The sequence below is a fragment of the Oncorhynchus gorbuscha genome, linkage group LG12 (assembly GCF_021184085.1).
Source record: "Oncorhynchus gorbuscha isolate QuinsamMale2020 ecotype Even-year linkage group LG12, OgorEven_v1.0, whole genome shotgun sequence".
NCBI lineage: Eukaryota > Metazoa > Chordata > Actinopteri > Salmoniformes > Salmonidae > Oncorhynchus > Oncorhynchus gorbuscha.
Genome location: NC_060184.1, coordinates 20,968,594 through 20,990,528, shown reverse-complemented (window position 1 = coordinate 20,990,528; position 21,935 = coordinate 20,968,594). Strand labels below are relative to the sequence as shown.

General features: G+C 43.0%; 1 protein-coding gene across 1 annotated transcript; it reads left to right on the top strand.

The window, feature by feature from the left end:
• On the top strand, window positions 1-20,673 carry LOC123990680 (S-adenosylmethionine decarboxylase proenzyme-like). The gene is made up of 9 exons (XM_046291423.1): window positions 1-320; window positions 5,476-5,562; window positions 8,786-8,912; window positions 13,292-13,394; window positions 13,588-13,630; window positions 14,045-14,189; window positions 16,921-17,013; window positions 17,211-17,366; window positions 17,505-20,673. Exons 1-9 carry the CDS (start codon window positions 211-213, stop codon window positions 17,637-17,639), a joined length of 999 nt encoding a protein of 332 aa, XP_046147379.1. The 5' UTR covers window positions 1-210; the 3' UTR covers window positions 17,640-20,673.
• Window positions 20,674-21,935: the final 1,262 nt, after the last annotated feature.

The window sequence follows — 21,935 nt, the reverse complement described above, 5'->3', positions numbered from 1 at the left end:
CCCCTTTTCTGCGCTTTACACAGTATGGCCGGCGATATTAGCTAGCACTTGCTTTACAGTATTCTCTGTAAAAGGGAAGACGGTTAAACCAAGAAATTACACCTGGATTGCTAAAGGACTGTACTTAATAAATTATAACGATCAAACAAGGGCTAATTCAATTGAAAACGTAACCGACGTTTCATTTCTGTTGGTGTCTGTTAACTCACGATGGAAGCGAACGGTGCACACTTCTTCGAGGGAACCGAGAAGCTGTTGGAGGTGTGGTTCTCCCGGCAAGATGAGATCAAAGGAACAGGGGACCTCCGTACCATCCCAAGGTTTGTGAAGTCGAGATGTGATTAATACATTCCGCCTTTGGCTAGTTAGTTAACTAAGCTACTAACAGTAGTCCCCGTGCTCCAGAAATCCGTTCACTCTAGAAGACTGGATGGTGATTCAACCCTCAACACGCGCTAGAAAGAAACATTGTAACGATAATTTATTTATCTAGTTAACTGGGTCCGTTATTAAAGACTACGGTTATCTCATAAACCACAATCTTTCACTGACATGTCATGTGGTGGCTAATGTGATCACGCAGTGTTAGCCAGCTGGTTAGCTAAATTCAGATAACATCGCCACTCATGAATTACCATCCCCCACACTGACCACCACTAGCTTGGCATTTGCTTAGGGAACGAACGCGTTAGCCGAGTCATTCATTCATGCGGTTCAGTCAGCTGCTGACTAATGCCCGCTACTGCCATTCATTAAATCTCCAGTAATACTAATTATCCAATGTTTAGAAACGTATTTGAATATTGCATGTACCATCAAGGCAATGTTAGGTATTCCAATTTGCAAGCTAGCAAATTGTTTTGGCAAGAAAAGTGGTCAGATTGGGGTGAGTTTGACAGCGCGGGTTTTTCGCATACTGCGCATGCATTGGTGTTCAATGTATCCATGCTAGGGTGATGATCTCAACATGTTGCCCACGGATTTGATTTGACACTAAACACGCTAAATAGCTCATTATCTTTATGCAATCTTGTATCTTATGTAACCAGGTAGCTAGGTAAGTCTCCAACGCAACTTCTGAAGTTGTTGGTGTCATTGTGTATCTTCTGGCTAGCTGTAGTAATTTTCCATTTCACTTCTCTGCGTCACGATGTGGTACTGTAGCGCCTTGTGGCCACCGCGATCTATTCTCTGATATGCCGCATTGGCAATCATGGTCTCTCGCCGCTGAAGATTTACAACATCTGCAATGCACAATGAACGAAGGCCATTAACGGACTAAAGCGATAGAGGCAAGCGATATCTACCATTATACCTGATCAGTTTGAGTTGATTGCCAACCACTTCTTCACAAGTGTAATTTACCCAATCGGGATCAATGCAATAATGAACTTTAAATTAAACTAACGCTTGTAGTTGATGTTACTTGTACATACCCATGCATGGGGCCATCTAAATTGTATTTATAAAACCCTTCAAACTAGGCCTATTTGCATTGCCCTAATTAGTGGTGTAAAAATACTTCAAAGTACTACTAAAGTCGTTTTTTTGGGTTCTGTATATTACTTTACTATTTATATTTGACAACTTTAAGTTCATTACCTGCCCAAAGAAAACATACTTTTTACTCCATACATTTTCTCTGACACCCAAAAATACTCGTTACATTTTGAACCCTTAGTAGGACAGGAAAATTGTCCAGTTAACCAACTTATGGTATCACGAAAACAACATCCTTGGTCATCCCTACTGCCTCTGACCTGGCAGACTCACTAAACACATGCTGCTTTCGTCAGTTATGTCAGTGTTGGACTGTGCCCCTGTTAAAATTAAAATAAAGTGCAATCTGGTTTGCTTTAATATAAGGGATTTATACTTTTGATACTGAAGTGTATTCATAACCAAATACTTTTGGATGCTTACTGTATATTACTGTTTAACTTAACAGAAAATGACAAGTCATCTTTACTTCTACTCAGGTGTGACAATTGGGTACTTTTTCCACCACTGGCCCTAATATCTACACGTGTCAACCATGTTGAATTATTTCAATGCTCTTGTTTTTAATATGAGTTGGAGTCCTCATTTTTATTTAACCATTATTTTACTAGGTAAGGTGACTGAACACATTCTCATTTACAGCAACAACCTGGGGAATAGTTACGTCAGGTGAATGAGCCAATTGGAAGTTGGGGATGATTAAAATTTAACCAGGACACTGGGCTAACACTCCTAATCTTACGATAGGTACCATGGGAGCTTTAGTGACCACTGAGCAAGGACACCTGTTTAACGTCCCATCAGAAAGACTGCTCCCAACACAGGGCAATGTGCCCAATCACTGCCTTGGCCACTTGGAATGTTATTTTTTAGACCAGAGGAAAGAGTGCCTCCTACTGACCCTCCAACACCACTTCCAGCAGCATCTGGTCTCTCATCCAGGGACTGACCAGGACCAACCCTGCTTAGCAAGCAGCAGGATGCAGAGTGGTATGCTTGTGGCCTGAACCTTTGCTGCCAATCCTCAAATATTTGACTTGAATAACTTGTTGACACGAGGCCACTTTAAGGTTCCTCAAGGCGTCTGCATGCTTCCCAGTCGAAACAGCGTAGCGTTTGCATACATTAGTACTCAATTCTGTGACCGTTTTTGTTAGTTTTGGACTTGGGTGAATATTTGTTTGGCTGTTTGCTGTATATTTACGGGAACTGGAACAGGCTGTTGTAAGTGTTGCTCCAGAGTATCCCATACATGCTCAATGAGTGATGTCTGAGTACTGTATGGAGGCCATGGAAGAACTTTTACATTTTCAGCATCCAGGAATTGTGTACAAATCCTTGTGACATGGGGCCGTGTATTATCATGCTGAAACACGAGGTGGTGGCGGATGAAGGGCACGACAATGGGCTTCAGGACCTCATGGTATATCTGTGCATAAAATGCAATTGTTCGTCCGTAGCTCACGCATGCCCATACCATAACCCCACCACCACCATGGGGCACTCTGTTCACAACGTTGACATCAGCAAACGCTTGCCCACACAACGCTGTCTGCCCGGTACAGCTGAAACCGGGATTCTTCTGTGAACACTTCTCCAGCGTGCCAGTGTCCATCGAAGGTGAGCATTTGCCCAATGAAGACGACGAGCATGCAGCTGAGCTTCTGTGACGGTTTCTGCAAAAAGTCTTTGGTTGTGCAAACCTGTAGTTTCATCAGCTGTCCTAGTGGCTTCTCGGACAATCCCGCATGTGAGGAAGCCAGATGTGGAGTTCCTGAGCTGGCGTGATTACACGTGGTCTGCGGTTGTGAGGCCGGTTGGACATACTGCCAAATTCTAACACAGCAGGTGGCTTATAGTAGGGAAATTAACATTTTAAATTATCTGGCAACCGCTCTGGTGGACATTCCTACAGTCGACATGCCAAATGCACACTCCAAGAAATTGAGACATCTGTGGCATTGTGTTGTGACGACTGCACATTTTGTGGCTTTTTATTGTGCCCAGCACACGGTGCACCTTTGTAATGATCATGCTGTTTAATCAGCTTCCTGACATGCCACACCTGTCAGGTGGATGGGTTATCTTGGCAAAGGAGAAACTCACAAACATGGATGTGAACAAATTTGAACAGTAAGCTTTTCTGCTATTTTATAGTCCAGCTCAAGAAACATGGGACAAACACTTTCCATGTTGCTTTTAATATTTTTTGTTTAGTGTAGTAATGGCAATCGCCATAATATAAGTCCATTCCAATACATGTGATTTCATTGAATGATAAGGACTGACAAATGGTTCTTCACCTGCCTCTGTGGCAAGGTTCATGGCTACTGTTGCCAATCCAATGGAAAGCCAGCGTTTTCATGGTTAACATATGGTTAGAAATGACGACGGGTATTAATTTACAGCCAAGGAAGATTAACAGATCGGAGGCAGTGGATCCGGGATGCTGGACGCCTGCCAATGTCCAACTAAGTCCACAAGGGCATCTGATTCACAGATCTGTACCTTACACCTGCCTCTGTGCCACGTTCTTTCTCTGGGTTGTGTAGCAGCTAAAACTTTTCTTATGGTCAGCAGAAATGTTGGTGTTTTTTAACATTTCTCTTGGTATGGACGTCCGTCTGAGGATTGTTAATCAGCACACCTGCCACTCTAATGGGGGAAGTCTACCTCATTTGACCTATATTGCGGGTCTATTAATACAAATGGTTCACATTTTATGAGAAAAATAGTTCCCCAGATAGACTGGCTGTGTTGTTGAGAGGTGCCTATTGGCATTTATTTGCTGTGTTATCTTGACTTTCCATCAATACACTCTCGTCTGGGGGAACTTGACACTTCGTAACTACATTGTTCATGTCACACTGAGCTGACACAATGCTCTTGACGGTGACTCGTCTCAATATGATACTAGACAGATGTTACAAGGGTTTTTTTTAGGGAAAGGTGTGATGCTTAAACTCATTGACCCCCTGAAATAGGTCCTGGTTATGTAAAATGATCTCGCAATCATGCAGTCTACAAAGTCTTGCTCAACAGGACCATGGTAACTGATTTCGTGACCTGGTGGATTTACGCGCAAAACCAAGGATGGGGAAACTTGGTGGGGTGGAGCCCACAATCAACTCCTGGGGGGTTGCAGTGACTTGTGGGTCTGCATAGACACATCCATACCCACGCGTGTTGTCACCCCGACTGAGTTCTTCAAATATCTTTAATAATTTTGTTTTTGGTAATTGATCTGCGGGCCTACACGGACGAATGCCGCCTGTTTCCCATCCCTGAGCTAAATGATTAACTTCTATTGACATCTGTATTTAAACACTATTTGCAGTTGAACAGGATCTCAACCTTGATTGATCTACCTCTTTAACTGTTTTGGATGATCATAGTCAGCACGAGGCCTAATCCCTACAGTTACTACCTAGAAGCGGTGGAGAAACTGGATTGTCATCTTCTACCTGCTGTCTTGTGAGCAGGCTGTTTCTTAATAGTAGCCTATAGTAGAGCAGGGAGCCTGTTGTGCCAGAGTGCACCTGCCTGCGGTTTGCACTGTTCCAGGGAATGCCAGGGCTCTGGACCCGTTACAAAATCAACCTGAATATAGTACTGTAGATTTTCTTTTCACTGTTACTAGCCTCAAACATTTAGTTATGTAAGTAAAGTGAGTTGGTTAGGCCTTTTTTAAAATCTAAACAAGACATTAATTGTTAGACTGCCCTTATGGTTTGTTGGCAGATTAATTTCACTATCTATTTAGTCATCAGTCACATCAGTTAAACCCCAAATGCCATGCTCAGAATTGAAATGATTAGCTTAATGTAAGATTGTTATTCAAATTGTCTGATGGCACTAGAACTAAAGTCTAGCCTCTGACAGTTGCTTCTATTTTTAAAAAGCAAGTCTTGAACTATTAAATAGAGTGCTGCAGTGTTAAAAAACAAACATGAACAAATGCTTTTTGTCTTTCAGGTTTGAGTGGGACAAACTTCTGGAGAATGTGCACTGTTTGATCATAAGTGTGACAAAGACCGACAAGCAGGAAGCTTATATACTCAGGTGAGTAGCGACCGAATCCCTGTTCTGTTTACCACTGTCACTTTGGCTTGTCCCCATTTCAGAATCGAGAGCTGGGATTGCGTCATCTGTAATCGTCTCATTGTGAATGGCTGCATGGAAACGCTTCTCTCCCCCAGGGTGAAAGGACTGACTGAGCAGAGCTCTTTTTAGATCTCTCAGGTCTCCCTGGCTGTTCTGAAGTTCCTAATGACCTGGGTCTTATGTGAGCCCAGTTGGATGGGTGAAAGATGGCTAAATGAGCACTCTGGCAGCACACAAGCATATAAGGCACAAGTTGCCAATTTAGGTTCCTAGGAATCAATATCTGATGGTGAAATCTGCCCTTTGTGACACCAGTGTACTCTGACTGGTCTTTGGGGCAAGTCATTGCCAGTAAAAAGTACATGCCTGACCCTGGGTGTTAGTCTGGCTGCGGAGGCTGTTGTGAGAGGTCTCCACTCTCCGCTCCCTCTGCCGGTTAAGTCCCACCTACAACCGTCTGGTAACGAGGGGTAGGGTTGATCTGTCTAGCTGTTGCACAGACCTCGACTAGGCCGGTGCTAGCACAACGGAGTAGCGTTCTCCTTCACTCTTGAGGTTTGTTATGCGAATGGGACAGTGCTGATTCAGGGGAGGACTACCTGTGACGGCTTTCTGCTTGACTGCAAGTAGACAACATTGTTGTTGTAATCCTACATATGCCCCACAAACTTCTTCGTTCTCACTAGTAGTGCTGGAAATGACCAGAGGCGACACAATGTTATCACAATGCTTAGTTGACAATACAATATGTATTGCAATTCGATACTGCAATTTTGTTGATTCGATGTTCCGAACATATTGCTCACTATACACGGAGTGTACCAAACATCAGGACCGCCTTCCTAATATTGAGCTGACCTCCATAAGGCATCGTAGCTGGTCAGTCTGTCATGGAAAGCACATGTTCTTAATGTTTTGAACAATCAGGGAATACGTCTGCTGCTGAGACGAGAGCGTTGAACTAGTGCCAAAAATAGTGGTATTTTCAATGAGCTACCATAGGCTATATCGCAAAAAATATTCACTATTTATTTGAGCAAAGGGAACACTAAAATAACACATCCTAGATCTGAATGAATTAAATATTCTTATTAAATACTTTTTTCTTTACATAGTTGAATGTGCTGACAACAATCACACAAATTATCAATGGAAATCAAATTTATCAACCCATGGAGGTCTGGAATTGGAGTCACACAAAATTAAAGTGGAAAACCACACTACAGGCTGATCCAACTTTGATGTACTCTCCTTAAAACAAGTCCAAATGAGGCTCAGTAGTGTGTGTGGCCTACACGTGCCTGTATGACCTTTCTACAACGCCTTGGCATGCTCCTGATGAGGTGGCGGATGGTGTCCTGGGGGATCTCCTCCCAGACCTGGACTAAAGCATCCGCCAACTCCTGGACAGTCTGTGGTGCAATGTGTCGTTGGTGGATGGAGCGAGACATGATGTCCCAGATGTGCTCAATTGGATTCCGGTCTGGGGAACGGGCGGGCCAGTCCATAGCATCAATTGCCTTCCTTTTGCAGGAACTGCTGACACACTCCAGCCACATGAGGTCTAGCATTGTCTTGCAGTAGGAGGAACCCAGGGCAAACCACACCAGTCTCACAAGGGGTCTGAGGATCTCATCTCGGTACCTAATGGCAGTTAGGCTACCTCTGGCGAGCACATGGTGAGGCTGTGCGGCCCCCCAAAGAAATGCCACCCCACACCATGACTGGCCCACTGCCAAACCGGTCATGCTGGAGGATGTTGCAGGCAGCAGAATGTTCTCCACGGTGTCTCCAGACTCTGTCATGTCTGTCACATGTGCTCAGTGTGAACCTGCTTTAATCTGCGAAGAGCACAGGGCGCCAGTGGCGTATTTGCCAATCTTGGTGTTCTTTGTGGCAAATGCCAAACGTCCTGCACGGTGTTGGGCTGTAAGCACAACCTCCATCTGTGGACGTCGGGCCATCATACCACCCTCATGGAGTCTGTTTCTGACCGTTTGAGCAGATACATGCACATTTGTGGCTGGAGGTCATTTTGCAGGGCTCTGGCAGTGCTCCTCCTGCTCCTCCTTGCATAAAGGCGGAGGTAGCGGTCCTGCTGCTGGGTTGTTGTCCTCCACGTCTCCTGATGTACTGGCCTGTCTCCTGGTAGCGCCTCCATGCTCTGGACACTACGCTGACAGACACAGCAAACCTTGTCACAGCTCGCCTTGATGTGCCATCCTGGATGAGCTGCACTACCTGAGCCACTAATGTGTGTTGTAGACTCCGTCTCATGCTACTACTATAGTGAAAGCACCGCCAGCATTCAAAAGTGACCAAAACATCAGCCAGGAAGCATAGGAACTGATAAATGGATTGTGGTCACCACCTGCAGAACCACTCCTTTATTGGGGGTGTCTTGCTAATTGCGTATAATTTCCACCTGTTGTCTATTCCATTTGCACAACAGCATGTGAAATTTGTCAGTGTTGCTTCCTAAGTGGACAGTTTGATTTCACAGAAGTGTGATTGACTTGGGGTTACATTGTTGTTTAAGTGTTCCCTTTATTTTTTTGAGCAGTGTATATATTCCCCCCCCCCCCCCCCCCCATCAGTACTCACTAGCTATACTGCAGTATCTCCAGACTGCAGTATAGCTAGTGTTCCTTGTGCTCCTGCCTGGGACTAGTCTGTAACTAAGAGACAGATGACTAATGATAACCCAGCTATGTTTCCTCAAGGAGTCTGTGGGCCAGAATTCTAGACTGGCTTGCCGCTGTAAACAATTTCAGGCTCATGATAACAGTAATGCACTAATGCCCTGTGGTTGGTTTTGAATTCATGCTCAAGGCAGACTGTTAAGCTGTTTGTAGCATGTGCTGCTTTATGTTCACCCTGTGTAGAATCAATGGCCAGCAGTCACCAGGGTGATGCCATGCCTGGCTGTCAGTCTGCCACGTAATGGTGTCTTTAAAAAATAAAATAAAAACTCTCCAGGTGTCTAAATGGTCCACGCTACTTAGCTGGAAGGTATCGAACCTGAAGAACTCTACTTTTTCCTTTTGACAGTTGTACATGCATGTTGGATGTAAATTGAGCTTGTGTAAAAAAAGGCTATTTAACTGTAACTTGTGATATGTATGTGACGCGTATAAAACTCATAATATTGCTCTTCTCCTTCTGTCCCTTTTCCATTCAGTGAGAGTAGCATGTTTGTCTCCAAGAGACGTTTCATTTTGAAGACGTGTGGAACCACCCTCTTACTGCAAGCACTGATGCCTCTGCTGGAACTGGCCAGGGAGTATTGTGGCTTTGATGCTATCGAGGTCAGTGTGACGCGCGCTCACACACAGGGTTGGGGAGTAACTGATTACAAAAAACTAACTATTCTGTGACGTTACCAGCAAAAATATTGGAATCAGATTACAGGTACTTTTGCTAAATCAGATGACTTTTAAATTCAAAAAGAATGTTTGTAAAAATCAGCATTGAAAAAAGGCAAATGTTTACATTTGTTCCATCTTGAGTCTGACCAAGTCAGAGACCACTATGACGACATACCAAATACGTTCGTTGGATTGCGGGAAAATATCAGGAATTTGCACCAGCTGATGGTGAATTCACGTACACTTAGCTAAATGCTAACGAGTGTGAACCAACTGTATTGAGTGAAATATAAAAGGGAAATTTAGTGTAGGGCTCAAATGTTCCATATGCACAAAGCTTTCTCAAATTTTGCGCACAAATTTGTTTACATCCCTGTTAGTGAGCATTTCTCCTTTGTCCAAGATGATCCATCTACCTGACAGGTGTGGCATGTGAAGAGAATCAAACAGTATGATCGGGATGTATTCAGAGCCCGTGGCTTTCAACATTTTGTCACGTTACGGCCTTATTCTAAAATGGATTCAATATTTTCCCCTTAACAATCTACACACAATACCTCATGACAAAACGAAAACAGGTGTTTAGAAGTTTTTCCATATTTACAAAAAAAAAAAATTATTTACTGAAGTATTCAGACCCATTCAGACATGTTTGAGTCCACCTGTGGTAAATTAAATTGATTTGGAAAGGCACAATCCTATCTAAATAAGGCCCCACAGTTGGCAGTGCATGTCAGAGCAAAAACCAACCCGAGGTCGAAGGAATGTCCGTAGAGCTCTGACAGGATTGTCGAGGCACAGATCTGGGGAAGGGTACAAAAACATTTCTAAAACACTGGCCTACATTCTTAAATGTAGGCCAAACTGAGAAATCGGGGGATGACTGCCTTGGTCAGGGAGGTGACCAAGAACCCTATGGTCTAAAGGAGCTCCAAAGTTAATCTGTGAAGATGGAAGAATCGTCCAGAACGACTACCATCTTTGCAGCACTCCACCAATCAGGCATTTATGGTAGTGGCTAGACAGAAGTCACTCTTCAGTAGAAGGCACATTGACATCTTGCCAGAAGGTACCTAAAGGCACCTCAGAAACAAGATTCTCTGGTCTGACGAAACCAAATCTTTTTGCCCGAATGCCTATTGTCGCCACTAGAGAACCTGGCACCTTCCCTACGATGAAGCATGGTGGTGGCAGCATCATGCTATGGGGATGTTTTTCAGCGGCAGGGACTGGAAGACTAGTCAGGACTGAAGCAAAGATGAATGGTGCAAAGTACAGAGATCCTTGATGAAAACCTGCTCCAGAGTGCTCAGAACCTCCTGGCAAAGGTTCACCTTCCAACAGGACAACGACCCTAAGCACACAGCCAAGACAATGCAGCAGTGCCTTCGGGACAAGTCTGTGAATGTCCTAGAGTGGCCCAGCCAGAACCCAATCGAACATCTCTGGAGAGATCTGAAAATAGCTGTGCAGCAATGCTCCACATCCAGCCTGACAGAGCTTGAGAAGAATGGGAGAAACTCAAATACAGGTGTGCCAAGCTTGTAGAGTCATACCCAAGAAGACTCGATGCTGTAATCGCTGCCATAGGTGCTTCAACAAAGTACTTAGTAGGGTCTGAATACTTGTGTTAATGTAATTAAACCTGTTTTTGCTTTGTGTGGCTGTAACAAAATGTGGATAAAGTCTAGGTCTGAGTACTTTCCAAAGCATCTGTATACATGCTGACTGCAGGAATGTCCAACAGAGCTGTTGTCAGGGAATTGAAGGTTAATTTCTCCACCATAAGCCACAAATGTCTTTCTAGAATTTAGTATGATGTCCAACCGCAGAACGTGTAACCATGTCAGCCCAGGACCTCCACAACTGGCTTCTTCACCTGTGGCATCCTGAGTGGGAGGGGCTTGTTCAGGATTATTTCTCTCTGTAGTGAAGCCCTTTTGTGGGGTAAAACTAGGTGGACCTGGCTACCAAGTGGGTGTGCTTATCTATGCCCAGTCTGAAATACATAGATTAGCACCTAATGTATTTCAATTGACTGATTTCCTTATATGAACCAACTCAGGAAAGTCTTAAATAGTTGCATGTTGCTTTTTAAAATATTGAAAGTATAATTTCAAAGACTGGGCAAATCTAGCTCATAAAGTTAAATGAGCATAGCTAGTAGATACCAAATGTCAGTTTCTATGAGTGAACAAGTTTTTTTTATTTTATTAAAAAAAAAAAAAAAAATTCCTAATGAACAAAGTTGTGATGCTGCTCTTCCTTCAGAAAAGCATGCATGTGTACACTGAGCAGAGTAGACAACAACGGGGGGTTGGATGCTAATAAGATCAGGGGGGGGAAATGGCAACCCAGATGACTCATCCAGAGCTCTTTGACTTCTGTCAGAAAGCATTATAAAATATCTGGCAAACAATTAGTAGTGAATTGCATACGAGTCTTAACTTAATCACCTCATGTAAGCCGCACAAAAGACATAGATATAGAATGCTATGGCCTCACCTCCGCCTGCTGTCTCCGGTTGTGCTATTTACAAACTATGGTAAGCTTCATGTGACTGGTTAATTCAACACAATCTGCTTTCTCCTAATGTATTGCACAATGGCTGCAGGTATTAACTTAAAGTAGCTACAAATGGTTATTTTATTTAAACATTTCAAATAAATAGTTTACGGTATTGATGGTATTAAAAGAAATGTGGCTTTTTCAAAATTACACGGTAGGGTAGCCTAGTGGTTAGAGCGTTGGACTAGTAACCGAAAGGTTGCAAGTTCAAATCCCGAGCTGACAAGGTACACATCTGTCGTTCTGCCCCTGAACAGGCAGTTAACCCACTGTTCCTAGGCAGTCATTGAAAATAAGAATTTGTTCTTAACTGACTTGCCTAGTTAAATAAAGGTAAAATAAATAAATAAATTACATACATTAGTGCTGACCCCATTTTAGTTGACTGGTGGATTCTGTTCCAGCGATACAATTATGTTTAGTTGGGCCGTTGCAAAGAATATAAATGTTTATGGAACATCTTGACTCTGTCAGTGGACTAATCCATTGCGGAGGCCGCAATGTTTGGTTACCATTTCTTAATGCATTCAATTTATTACTCATATTTTAGTTATATTGAGTGCATATGTTTGCAGAGCACAACCTAGGCTACACTTTGTTTTATTCCATTTACGTGTTGTCAAGGTGTTCGTTGTGTTTTGTGTGCTCCTGTCAATGTTGAGTAAGGACGCACACCTGATTAAGTATAGAAGTAGGCCTAGGCTTACCTAGCCTGCACGCAAATGTACTCTTACTTTTGGATCAGATTGTCTTAAACTCACTACCGCTAATGAGCTGCGGAGGTTCTCAAAGTACTTTTTAATTTTTTAAAATCTCAAACAGCAAGTAAACAAAGTTTGTTTTTACATCCATTGAGAACGACAATAGTTCCTCCCAATGTTGCTTATTTTGAACAATCTTTCCAGGTCTCACCCTTTCAATTACCACTAAGTGAGGAAAAAATGCCATGATCTGATCAAGTGGAAATGTTAATCAAGTAGGACTATTTTATGACACCTCTGTCCAGGGCTCACTGGCGCTGTTAACTAAGGGTCCAGAATATTTGATACAATGTTGCAAGTTTGTTAGCACAAGCTTTGGGCTGGACCAAGTTGATCGAATGTTTTAAAGTTCCTTGCAGACAGGCCATATGCAGCCAATGTGATGCATTTGTGTTCATACCCCTTTGGCTTATTCTACATTTTGTTACAGCCTGATTTTCAAACTGGATTAAATAGATGTCTCTCCCATCTACGCACAATATCCCATAATGATAGTGAAAACATTGTTTTACAAATTTTTGCAGATGTATTGAAAAGTGAAATGCAGAAATGTAAATGAAGTATTCACACCCCATTGCTATGACATTGCTATGACATTCCAAATTTAGTTCTGGTTCGTCTAATGTCCTTTGATCTTCCTTGATGTCACGACAACTTGATTTGGAGTTCACCAGTGGCCAATTTTTAATTGTTTGGACAGGATTTAGAAAGATATACCTGCCTATATAAATAAAGTCCCATGGTTGACGGTGCACGTGAGAGCATAACCTCTACCATGACGTCCAAAGAACACTATGCCTGCATACATACAAACCAAATGGAATACCATTTTATGTACATGTTCATAAAACCAAATGTGTGTACACTCAAATGTTTTATAAACAATGTTACGCATCAAGATGTTATGTTTGTACATTATACCATCTTTCTTTGCGTTGATGTTATTCTGGGCAGGATGGGTTAGTTCTAACATGTCCTTGCAACCTACAGAATTTCTTCTATTCTCGCAAGAACTTCATGAAGCCTACCCATCAGGAGTTTCCTCATCGGAACTTCCAGGAGGAAGTGGAATTTCTCAGCCAGATTTTCCCAAGTAAGTACTAATGCCCACGCTCCAAATTAAATTCCTCAACTCTAATCACTGGAGTTTAGGAAGTGTGCTAATGCATGGATGGGGCGAGTCAGGGACGCCATACAGGCTGCCTTCATATGCTGTTCTCTAAGCAGGAGGTGTTTGAGACACGGGACACATAAGATAAAGAAATGACATGATCTTCCTTTGACAGATGGAGCAGCGTACTGTATGGGGCGTTTGAATTCTGATTGCTGGTAAGGTCCCCCCACTTCAGCTACTGTTTCATGATCTATGCATAGTCACTTTAACTCTACCTGCATGTACATATTTCCTTGACTAACTGGTGCCCTTGCACATGGACTCTGTACTGGTATCCCATGTATATAGCCTTCCTATTGGTATTTCACTGCTGCACTTGTTACTTTTATTTAAATATTTTTTGGCAATTTTTTTCTTACCTGCATTTTTGATTAATGGCTTGTAAGTAAGCATTTGAATACAACAAGGTCTATACCCATTGTATTCGGTGCATATGACAAAATTAGATTTGAATATACTCAAGATACTGTTCCATTAACGAGACATTAACTAATAATTGCCATGGACTTCAACTCCACTGTCCAGTGCTGCTGAATGTGGTCATTTTCCTTTACCTCGTTTCCCTACAGGTACCTGTTTACTCTGGATTTGCCAGAGTTCTGGGAGAATAAGCACGCAGATCAGACGCTGGAAGTTCTGATGAGTGACCTTGATCCAGCAATTATGGATCAGTTCTTCATGAAAGACGGTGTTTCTGCAAATGATGTCACTCGTGTAAGGCCCACACACTAGCAATGTTGGGTATCGTTATTTATTCTTCATTTCACGAGGGCTCACTCAGTAGGCCCCTTCAAGGGGACCTGTTCTTATGACATTGACCTATTCTGTAATGATATTCACTAGTAAGGGCACCGATATGGAAAGTATCAGTTACATTTTACGATACGATATTGATATATTGGTTTAAAAAAACAATGCAACTGTGTACATTTTTCACTTTCACATCTCTGAAGTAGAGATGACTGCTTGTTGATTGCCCATTGGGCCAGACTTGAATTGTCTGGGAACCTACCCAAGCAGTTTGTATACAATCGGAAGCTTATCAACTGTTGCTGGCTCATCAGCAGGGAATTAAGTACAATAAATTGACTAGGTCCCTATAAAATCTGCATTGCTGACGCAATCATGGAATCCAGACATGATCTGAATTCAATCTAAAACCATGTATTGCTCTTAGTAGGAAACGTTAAACAGAGTTGATCAGAAAATGCGTTCGTTTGCCCAAGTTAATCATAAGACACTAATCAAATGCATCAGCGATGTGTATTTTCCATCAAATTTCGGTAATGGCACAGGAATGTCTGTAGTGCTTGCATACGTCTATACTTTGTGTAGCTGTTAACCTTGTGGTATAGATGGCAAGGCGTTCCCTAAAACCTGGAAGAATATCATCATGATTGTCTGGATAGTGGCCACTTGTTTTGCAAACTCTGCAATCACATGATTGCTATAAACATTGCTGACCAAACAAGTATCTTGCTGGTGCACACTTTCATTAGGGTAAGTTTACCCAAAAATGTATCCAATTTCAGAGCTCAAGTGGTCTCACGGTGCAGTTTAAGCATGGTTATGGACTTGGAATATCCCATTCAAAAAAAAAAAAAGAAGCCAATTTTACCTGGGGGAAAAAAATAAATCACAAATTTTCTAGGGCCCTAGTTGACAGCCTGTGAGTTTTGTGAAAGAGGTTTTGTGCATGCAGGAACAGTATTTTTTAATTTTTTAAAATACATAATCATTTGGATAAATGATAAGAAGGCCCAAATATCACTGCCTTGCGCCTATCTATATGAAACTATCAATATCTTATTGAATTATCGCTATTGGTGCCCACCAGTAATATTTATTATAGGAACACTATCATAAAGCTGACTATTCTTCAGTTAGTTGCGGTTTTGTAGTGCACTATATATACACTGCTCAGAAAATAAAGGGAACACAAACAACAATGTAACTCCAAGTCAATCACACTTCTGTGAAATCAAACTGTCCACTTAGGAAGCAACACTGATGGACAATAAATTTCACATGCTGTTGTGCAAATGGAATAGACAACAGGTGGAAATTATAGGCAATTACCAAGACGTCCCCCAATAAAGGAGTGGTTCTGCAGATGGGGACCACAGATCACTTCTCAGTTCCTATGCTTCCTGGCTGATGTTTTGGTCACTTTTGAATGCTGGCGGTGCTTTCACTCTAGTGGTAGCATGAGACTGAGTCTACAACCCACACAAGTGGCTCAGGTAGTGCAGCTCATCCAGGATGGCACATTAATGCGAGCTGTGGCAAGAAGGTTTTCTGTGTCTGTCAGCGTAGTGTCCAGAGCATGGAGGCGCTACCAGGAGACAGGCCAGTACATCAGGAGACGTGGAGGAGGCCGTAGGAGGGCAACAACCCAGCAGCAGGACCGCTACCTCCGCCTTTGTGCAAGGAGGAGCACTGCCAGAGCCCTGCAAAATGACCTCCAGCAGGCCACAAATGTGCATTTGTCTGCTCAAACGGTCAAAAACAGACTCCATGAGGGCCCAACGTCCACATGTGGGGGTTGTGCTTACAGCCCAACACCGTGCAGGACGTTTGGCATTTGCCAGAGAACACCAAGATTGGCAAATTCGCCACTGGCGCCCTGTGCTCTTCACAGATGAAAGCAGGTTCGCACTGAGCACGTGACAGTCTGTTCTCCACGGTGTCTCTATTCTGCTCCCTGCAACATCTTACAGCATGACTGGTTTGGCGGTGGGTCAGTCATGGTGTGGAGTGGCATTTCTTTGGGGGGCCGCACAGCCCTCCATGTGCTCGCCAGAGGTAGCCTGACTGCCATTAGGTACCGAGATGAGATCCTCAGACCCCTTGTGAGACCATATGCTGGTGCGGTTTGCCCTGGGTTCCCTCTACTGCAAGACAATGCTAGACCTCATGTGGCTGGAGTGTCAGCAGTTCCTGCAAGAGGAAGGCATTGATGCTATGGACTGGCCCGCCCGTTCCCCAGACCTGAATCCAATTGAGCACATCTGGGACATGTCTCGCACCATCCACCAACGCCATGTTGCACCACAGACTATCCAGGAGTTGGCGGATGCTTTAGTCCAGGTCTGGGAGGAGATCCCTCAGGAGACAATCCGCCACCTCATCAGGAGCATTCCCAGGCGTTGTAGGGAGGTCATACAGGCACGTGGAGGCCACACACTACTGAACATTACATCAAAGTTGGATCAGCCTGTAGTGTGTTTTTCCACTTTAATTTTGAGTGTGACTCCAAATCCAGACCTCCACGGGTTGATAAATTTGTTTTCCATTGATAAATTGTGATTTTGTTGTCAGCACATTCAACTATGTAAAGAAAAAAAGTATTTAATAAGAATATTTCATTAATTCAGATCTAGAATGTGTTATTTTAGTGTTCCCTTTATTTTTTTGAGCAGTGTATAACATTTTTTTTCTCCAGATGAGTGGAATTCGTGACCTGATACCAGGTTCTGTGATTGACGCCACAATGTTCAACCCTTGTGGCTACTCAATGAATGGAATGAAGACTGACGTAAGTGGATCTTGTAGACTCTCTTAACCAGAGTGATTTCAGTTAGTGCATTCGACTTAAGATGGCTAGGTGAGGCATCGTATCAAGTCCAAGTTTCCCTCAGTATTTATCAGCAGTCTTTCTTTTTGGTCTTCTGGCTCTTTATTAAATACGCCTTGGAAATCATTTTAAAACAAATGTCTGTCTTTATCTTACAGGGAACTTACTGGACGATTCACATCACTCCAGAGCCAGAGTTCTCCTATGTCAGCTTCGAAACCAACCTCTCTCAGACATCCTACGATGATTTGGTCAGGAAAGTTGTGGACATCTTTAAGCCAGGAAAATTTGTGACTACGCTGTTTGTTAACCAGGTATGTCCTCGTTCAAAACGGGTCTGTTGCTTGTGGATGTTTGACTCCATCTTTCAGGACGTTGCACTCATAAGTCACATCTTCAGTCTTCACTGTACTTGGCATTTTCACTAACTACTTTTTTATTTTCTCCCACAGAGCTCCAAATGTCGCAGTGTCTTTTCTTCCGCCCAGAAACTTGAGGGGTACAAGCGCCTCGACCGCCAGTTGGCCCAATTCAACGATTACAATTTTGTCTTTACCAGTTACGCCAAGAGCCACCAGCAGAGTTGAGGATTAAGAATGAAAAAGAAGAGAAAAAAGAAACACTGCTACAAAGCAGGGCGATGTCCCCACTGCGGCCATCTCTCTGCCCGAGCAGAGAGGCACAGTCCCCTTTGCTGCCATTGTTATTCAGGATTTATTGGTTCCGACAAGGCCGCAAGCCCTACTAGTGTAGCCTCCAGTTTGAATTGTTGTACCTATAACTTAGATCTCTTGCATGAAAGCTCTCTTCTCTGTTTAGATATTCTAGCTCACTCTTGCTGTGATCTTGAAGTGCATGTAGAGGATTTAAACACTCTCTGTTTGTTGCTGGCCAGCCTTGCCTCCTTGCTGCAGGTCTCCCCCCTCATTCCCCACAGACAGGGCTTCCGCTCCCACTAGTCCAGGGCCCTGACATGCTCAGATGGGTCCACTATTTTGTGCTTACCGACAGTTGAAACACGCCTCCCCACACACTCTTCCTTCCTCAACTGATTTGCTGCTACATCGATCTGTTGCCAGTTTGTATCCTTTTTGGTTTTGACTTTTGAGTGCACTTTAAGAACACATTGTTTTCAGCCAACTGGAGCAGGACTCCTCAATACCAAAACAGGAAACGGCAACCCTTTTTTTGTCTTCTAGAATGTTCATGACTTTGGTCTTTTATTGAGTGATTCGAAGCATGTGAGCTTTGGGCCATATAGCATAATTTGTCAATTAACGTCGGAGTCTATCTAATGAATTCCTTGTCAAATCAAAATGCCATACTTTATTAGCTTTGCACTACTAGAGGATTGGCTAGAGGCTGACCGCTAGGTCAACATTATCTAGTTGTTCTTGGCAGTAAACTGCACTGCAGCCAAAGGAATTCCTGCTAGAATTGGGTCAGAACGCCAAGTCTGCCATGCTTCTCTCCACCCCGACAATCATTTAGCTGTTGAATGTGTCCTCAAATGGAAAGGCTTTAAACTTGTCCCAGACAATAGTATGCGTTAGAGCAAATAATTTAGGATGTCCAGTTGGGTACATCACGGTATGGAATGTGTAACATATGCACTCTTATACCCAGGCTCACTCTACAGTATACTGTCCCAACAGGACGGCTTTGCTGGTTAGAATTCCCTGAGGTTTTAAACTCATGTATGCATTCATGAACATATTGATTTAGAAACAAACATCCAAACTTAAATGGAAGAATCAGTCGCGTAAGAAGGAAGGCTGTGTGCGAACTGTGATTGTAGAGGGTGTTGTTTAGACTAGAGGAGCCAGTTAAAGTGTTTTATATCTGAATGTTAATTGCAAGGAGACCTAGTAGACCCTTTGTAGCTGTGGTGTGGGCCAGAACTGCCCTCTGCTGTCCAGCATGGTCAGCCATTGTCGTCCCACCCACCCCGTTGATATTTGAAACTAAGGGGTAGGGACGTCCCTAGGATCCTGCATAGCACTACCCCCCCCCCCCCCCCAATATAGCAGACACTGTCATCTGGCCCCAGAACCATGCTTGACATAGGTGCTGATGGCTGCACAGTGTGGCCCTGAATGGAAATAACGAATCACACTCTGCTTAGTACAGTTGTGGCCCAGCAAAGCATTTTCTTTTTCTAAACAATGTACCCCCCCATACAGGAGTCGGTAAGCACACAATAGAGGCCCACCAATCTGAGCATGCCAGGGTGATCCCGGATCATTCCACACAACTGTTGCATAAACTGCCATTTTATAAATGTTATTGTGGGCTGGCATTTTGCAGTGAATTGGTCCAAAATGTGACTTCATTGCAGTTTTTTTGGCGTACCATCAATGCCCTTTTGTTTAGTGAGAAAAATCCTGTGGCACAGGTGACTACTAGTTCTGTATTGCTTGACAGTGTAGTGTGCTGCTGTCAGTTTCTCCTGTGTAAGTAGATCAATGTGTTTCACCTTGTTTAATCAGCTCATGTACTGGGGCATTCTGATTTATTGAGCAGGTGGGATGGGGGTTAATACATATTTGTTTAAATAACATGCATACATACAGTGCTGAAGGCATGCCCTCATCTCTGGTTAGTATAAAGACTGAGAGGTTTGTAATTTGAGAGCGGATTTTGATAGGATGTTGAGGATTGTTCTCCATTGGCTGGTCAGTAATGTTCATGATGCTTCTCCTGCCAGTGAATGCAGATTGAGTTTAATTTGCAGACAGCTGGGGTGGACAGGACTATTTTTTTGGGACTGCAATTTAATGGCCTGCCTTCAGAACTCCTGGGAGTTATAACTGGCGCTGCTTTGTCCAGCTAGTTTAGAAGGCCCTTAGAACATCGGAGTCCATCACATGATGGTATACTGTAGTTAACAGAAAATTGGGCTTTCTTTAAACTGAATGTGACAGACATAAAAGCGGACCACTAGAATGAGTACTTCAGTTCATGTAAGGACCTGGGCAAAGTTGACAATTGGAACGACTTGCCTCCAGTACATCTGTGACTTTTGGAATGGTTTAGCATTATTTTTTTTTTTTTTTTGAGGACCAACTTTTGCCAATAGTCTTTATCTGAAATGTTCTGACTCATGTCTGAGTGACCAGCCTCTACTGTTCTAGGAGCTGTATTGACTGGTTTAGGGAATACACCAGCACTGTTCACAAATAAAGGCAACTTTTGATTGCTTTTGGGTCAAGTCCTATTTGGACTTGATCTGGGTCATGTTGGTGTAACTTATTTTTTATTAAAGTCTAATTCTTTGTTTTTCTCAATACCATTTTTACAAACATTTTTGTAAGAAATGCATTTTTGCCTACTTCCAACTTTGTTTGTTTACCTTTTGTTGTAAAACCAGTGTTCCAGATGTGTTTGTTCTGAAGCTGAGGGGATTTATTTTTATTTTTTGAACAAGCTTATTTCATGTATATTGTTTGCCTTACCAAGGAAAAGGTCAACTCCTCCCCTGATGTGAGAGGTTGCAATTGCAGGATGTACTGAAGGGAAAATGTTTGCTGTTGTCTCTTTTGCTGTTCTTTGGATGGTCTAGATGTGCTAAATGTATCTGTACTCTGAGCTTGATGCTTTAATAAAAAACCTATTGCTCTTTCTCCTGTGAGTTTGTTGGTCAGCATGGGGTATTTTAGGTAAAGCATTAAGGCCAGTTCACCATGTTATTCACAAACTAGGAAATTCACCCTACGTAAACGGTGAAGTATCTAAACCTAATGGCAATTGGTATTCCAGATGTCGGGATATTCAACTACAATTTGCCACAGGATGACTTTGAGTTTATGGGCAGGAACAATTCCAAATTTGTGGACTGCAACTTGACTTCAAGAAGCTCAAACAGACTAAAACCATTTCAAACCTTGCTTATATTTGTAAAAGGTCACATCGCCCTGTGTGGGAATACTTTGGATTTGATTTCCAAAATGAAAGTCACTTGGTGTGTCCAAATTAATATTTACATTAAATACATAAAGTCGACACCTTCAAATTAGTAGTTTCAGCAGCAGGCTGTAATGACGGGTAGAAAATCGCACACAGCAGTTCATTCTCCATAGACAAACATTAACAGTAGAATGTCCTTACTGAAGAGCTCAGTGACTTTCAACGTGGCACTGCCATAGGATGCCACCTTTCCAACAAGTCAGTTGGTCATGTTTCTGCCCTGTTAGAGCTGCCCTGGTCAACTGTTAGTGCTATTGTGAAGCAGAATCATCTAGGAGCAACAACTGCTAAATTGTAAGCCACACAAGCTCGGAACGGGACTGCCAAGTGTGTCGTGTGTAAAAATGGTCTGTCCTAGGTTGTAACCCTCACCAAGTTCCAAACTGCAGTCTGGGACTGTTTTCATGGTTTGGGCTAGGCCCTTTCCTGTTTCAGCATGACAAAAAGTGAGGTCCATACAGCAATGGTTTGTCAAGATCAGTAAGGAAGAACTTGATTAGCCTGCACAGAGCCCTGACCTCAACCCCATTGAACAGCTTTGGGATGAATTGGAACGCCGACTGCGAGCCAACATCAGTTTCCGAACTCACTAATGCTCTTGTGGCTGAATGGAAGCAAGTCGTCAGACCGAAGGACAGATTTCCAGTGGTCTAATGTCCATTGCTCGTGTTTCTTGGCCCAAGCAAATCTCCTAGTAGTGGTTTCTTTGCAGCAATTTAACCATGAAGGCCTGATTCACGCAGTTACCTCTGAACAGTTGATGTTGAGATGTGTCTGTTACTTGAACTCTGAAGCATTTATTTGAGCTTCAATCTGAGGATGGTAACTCTAATGAACTTACCCTCTACAGCAGAGGTAACTCTGGGTCTTCCCTTCCTGTGGCGGTCCTCATGATAGCCAGTTTCATCATAGTGCTT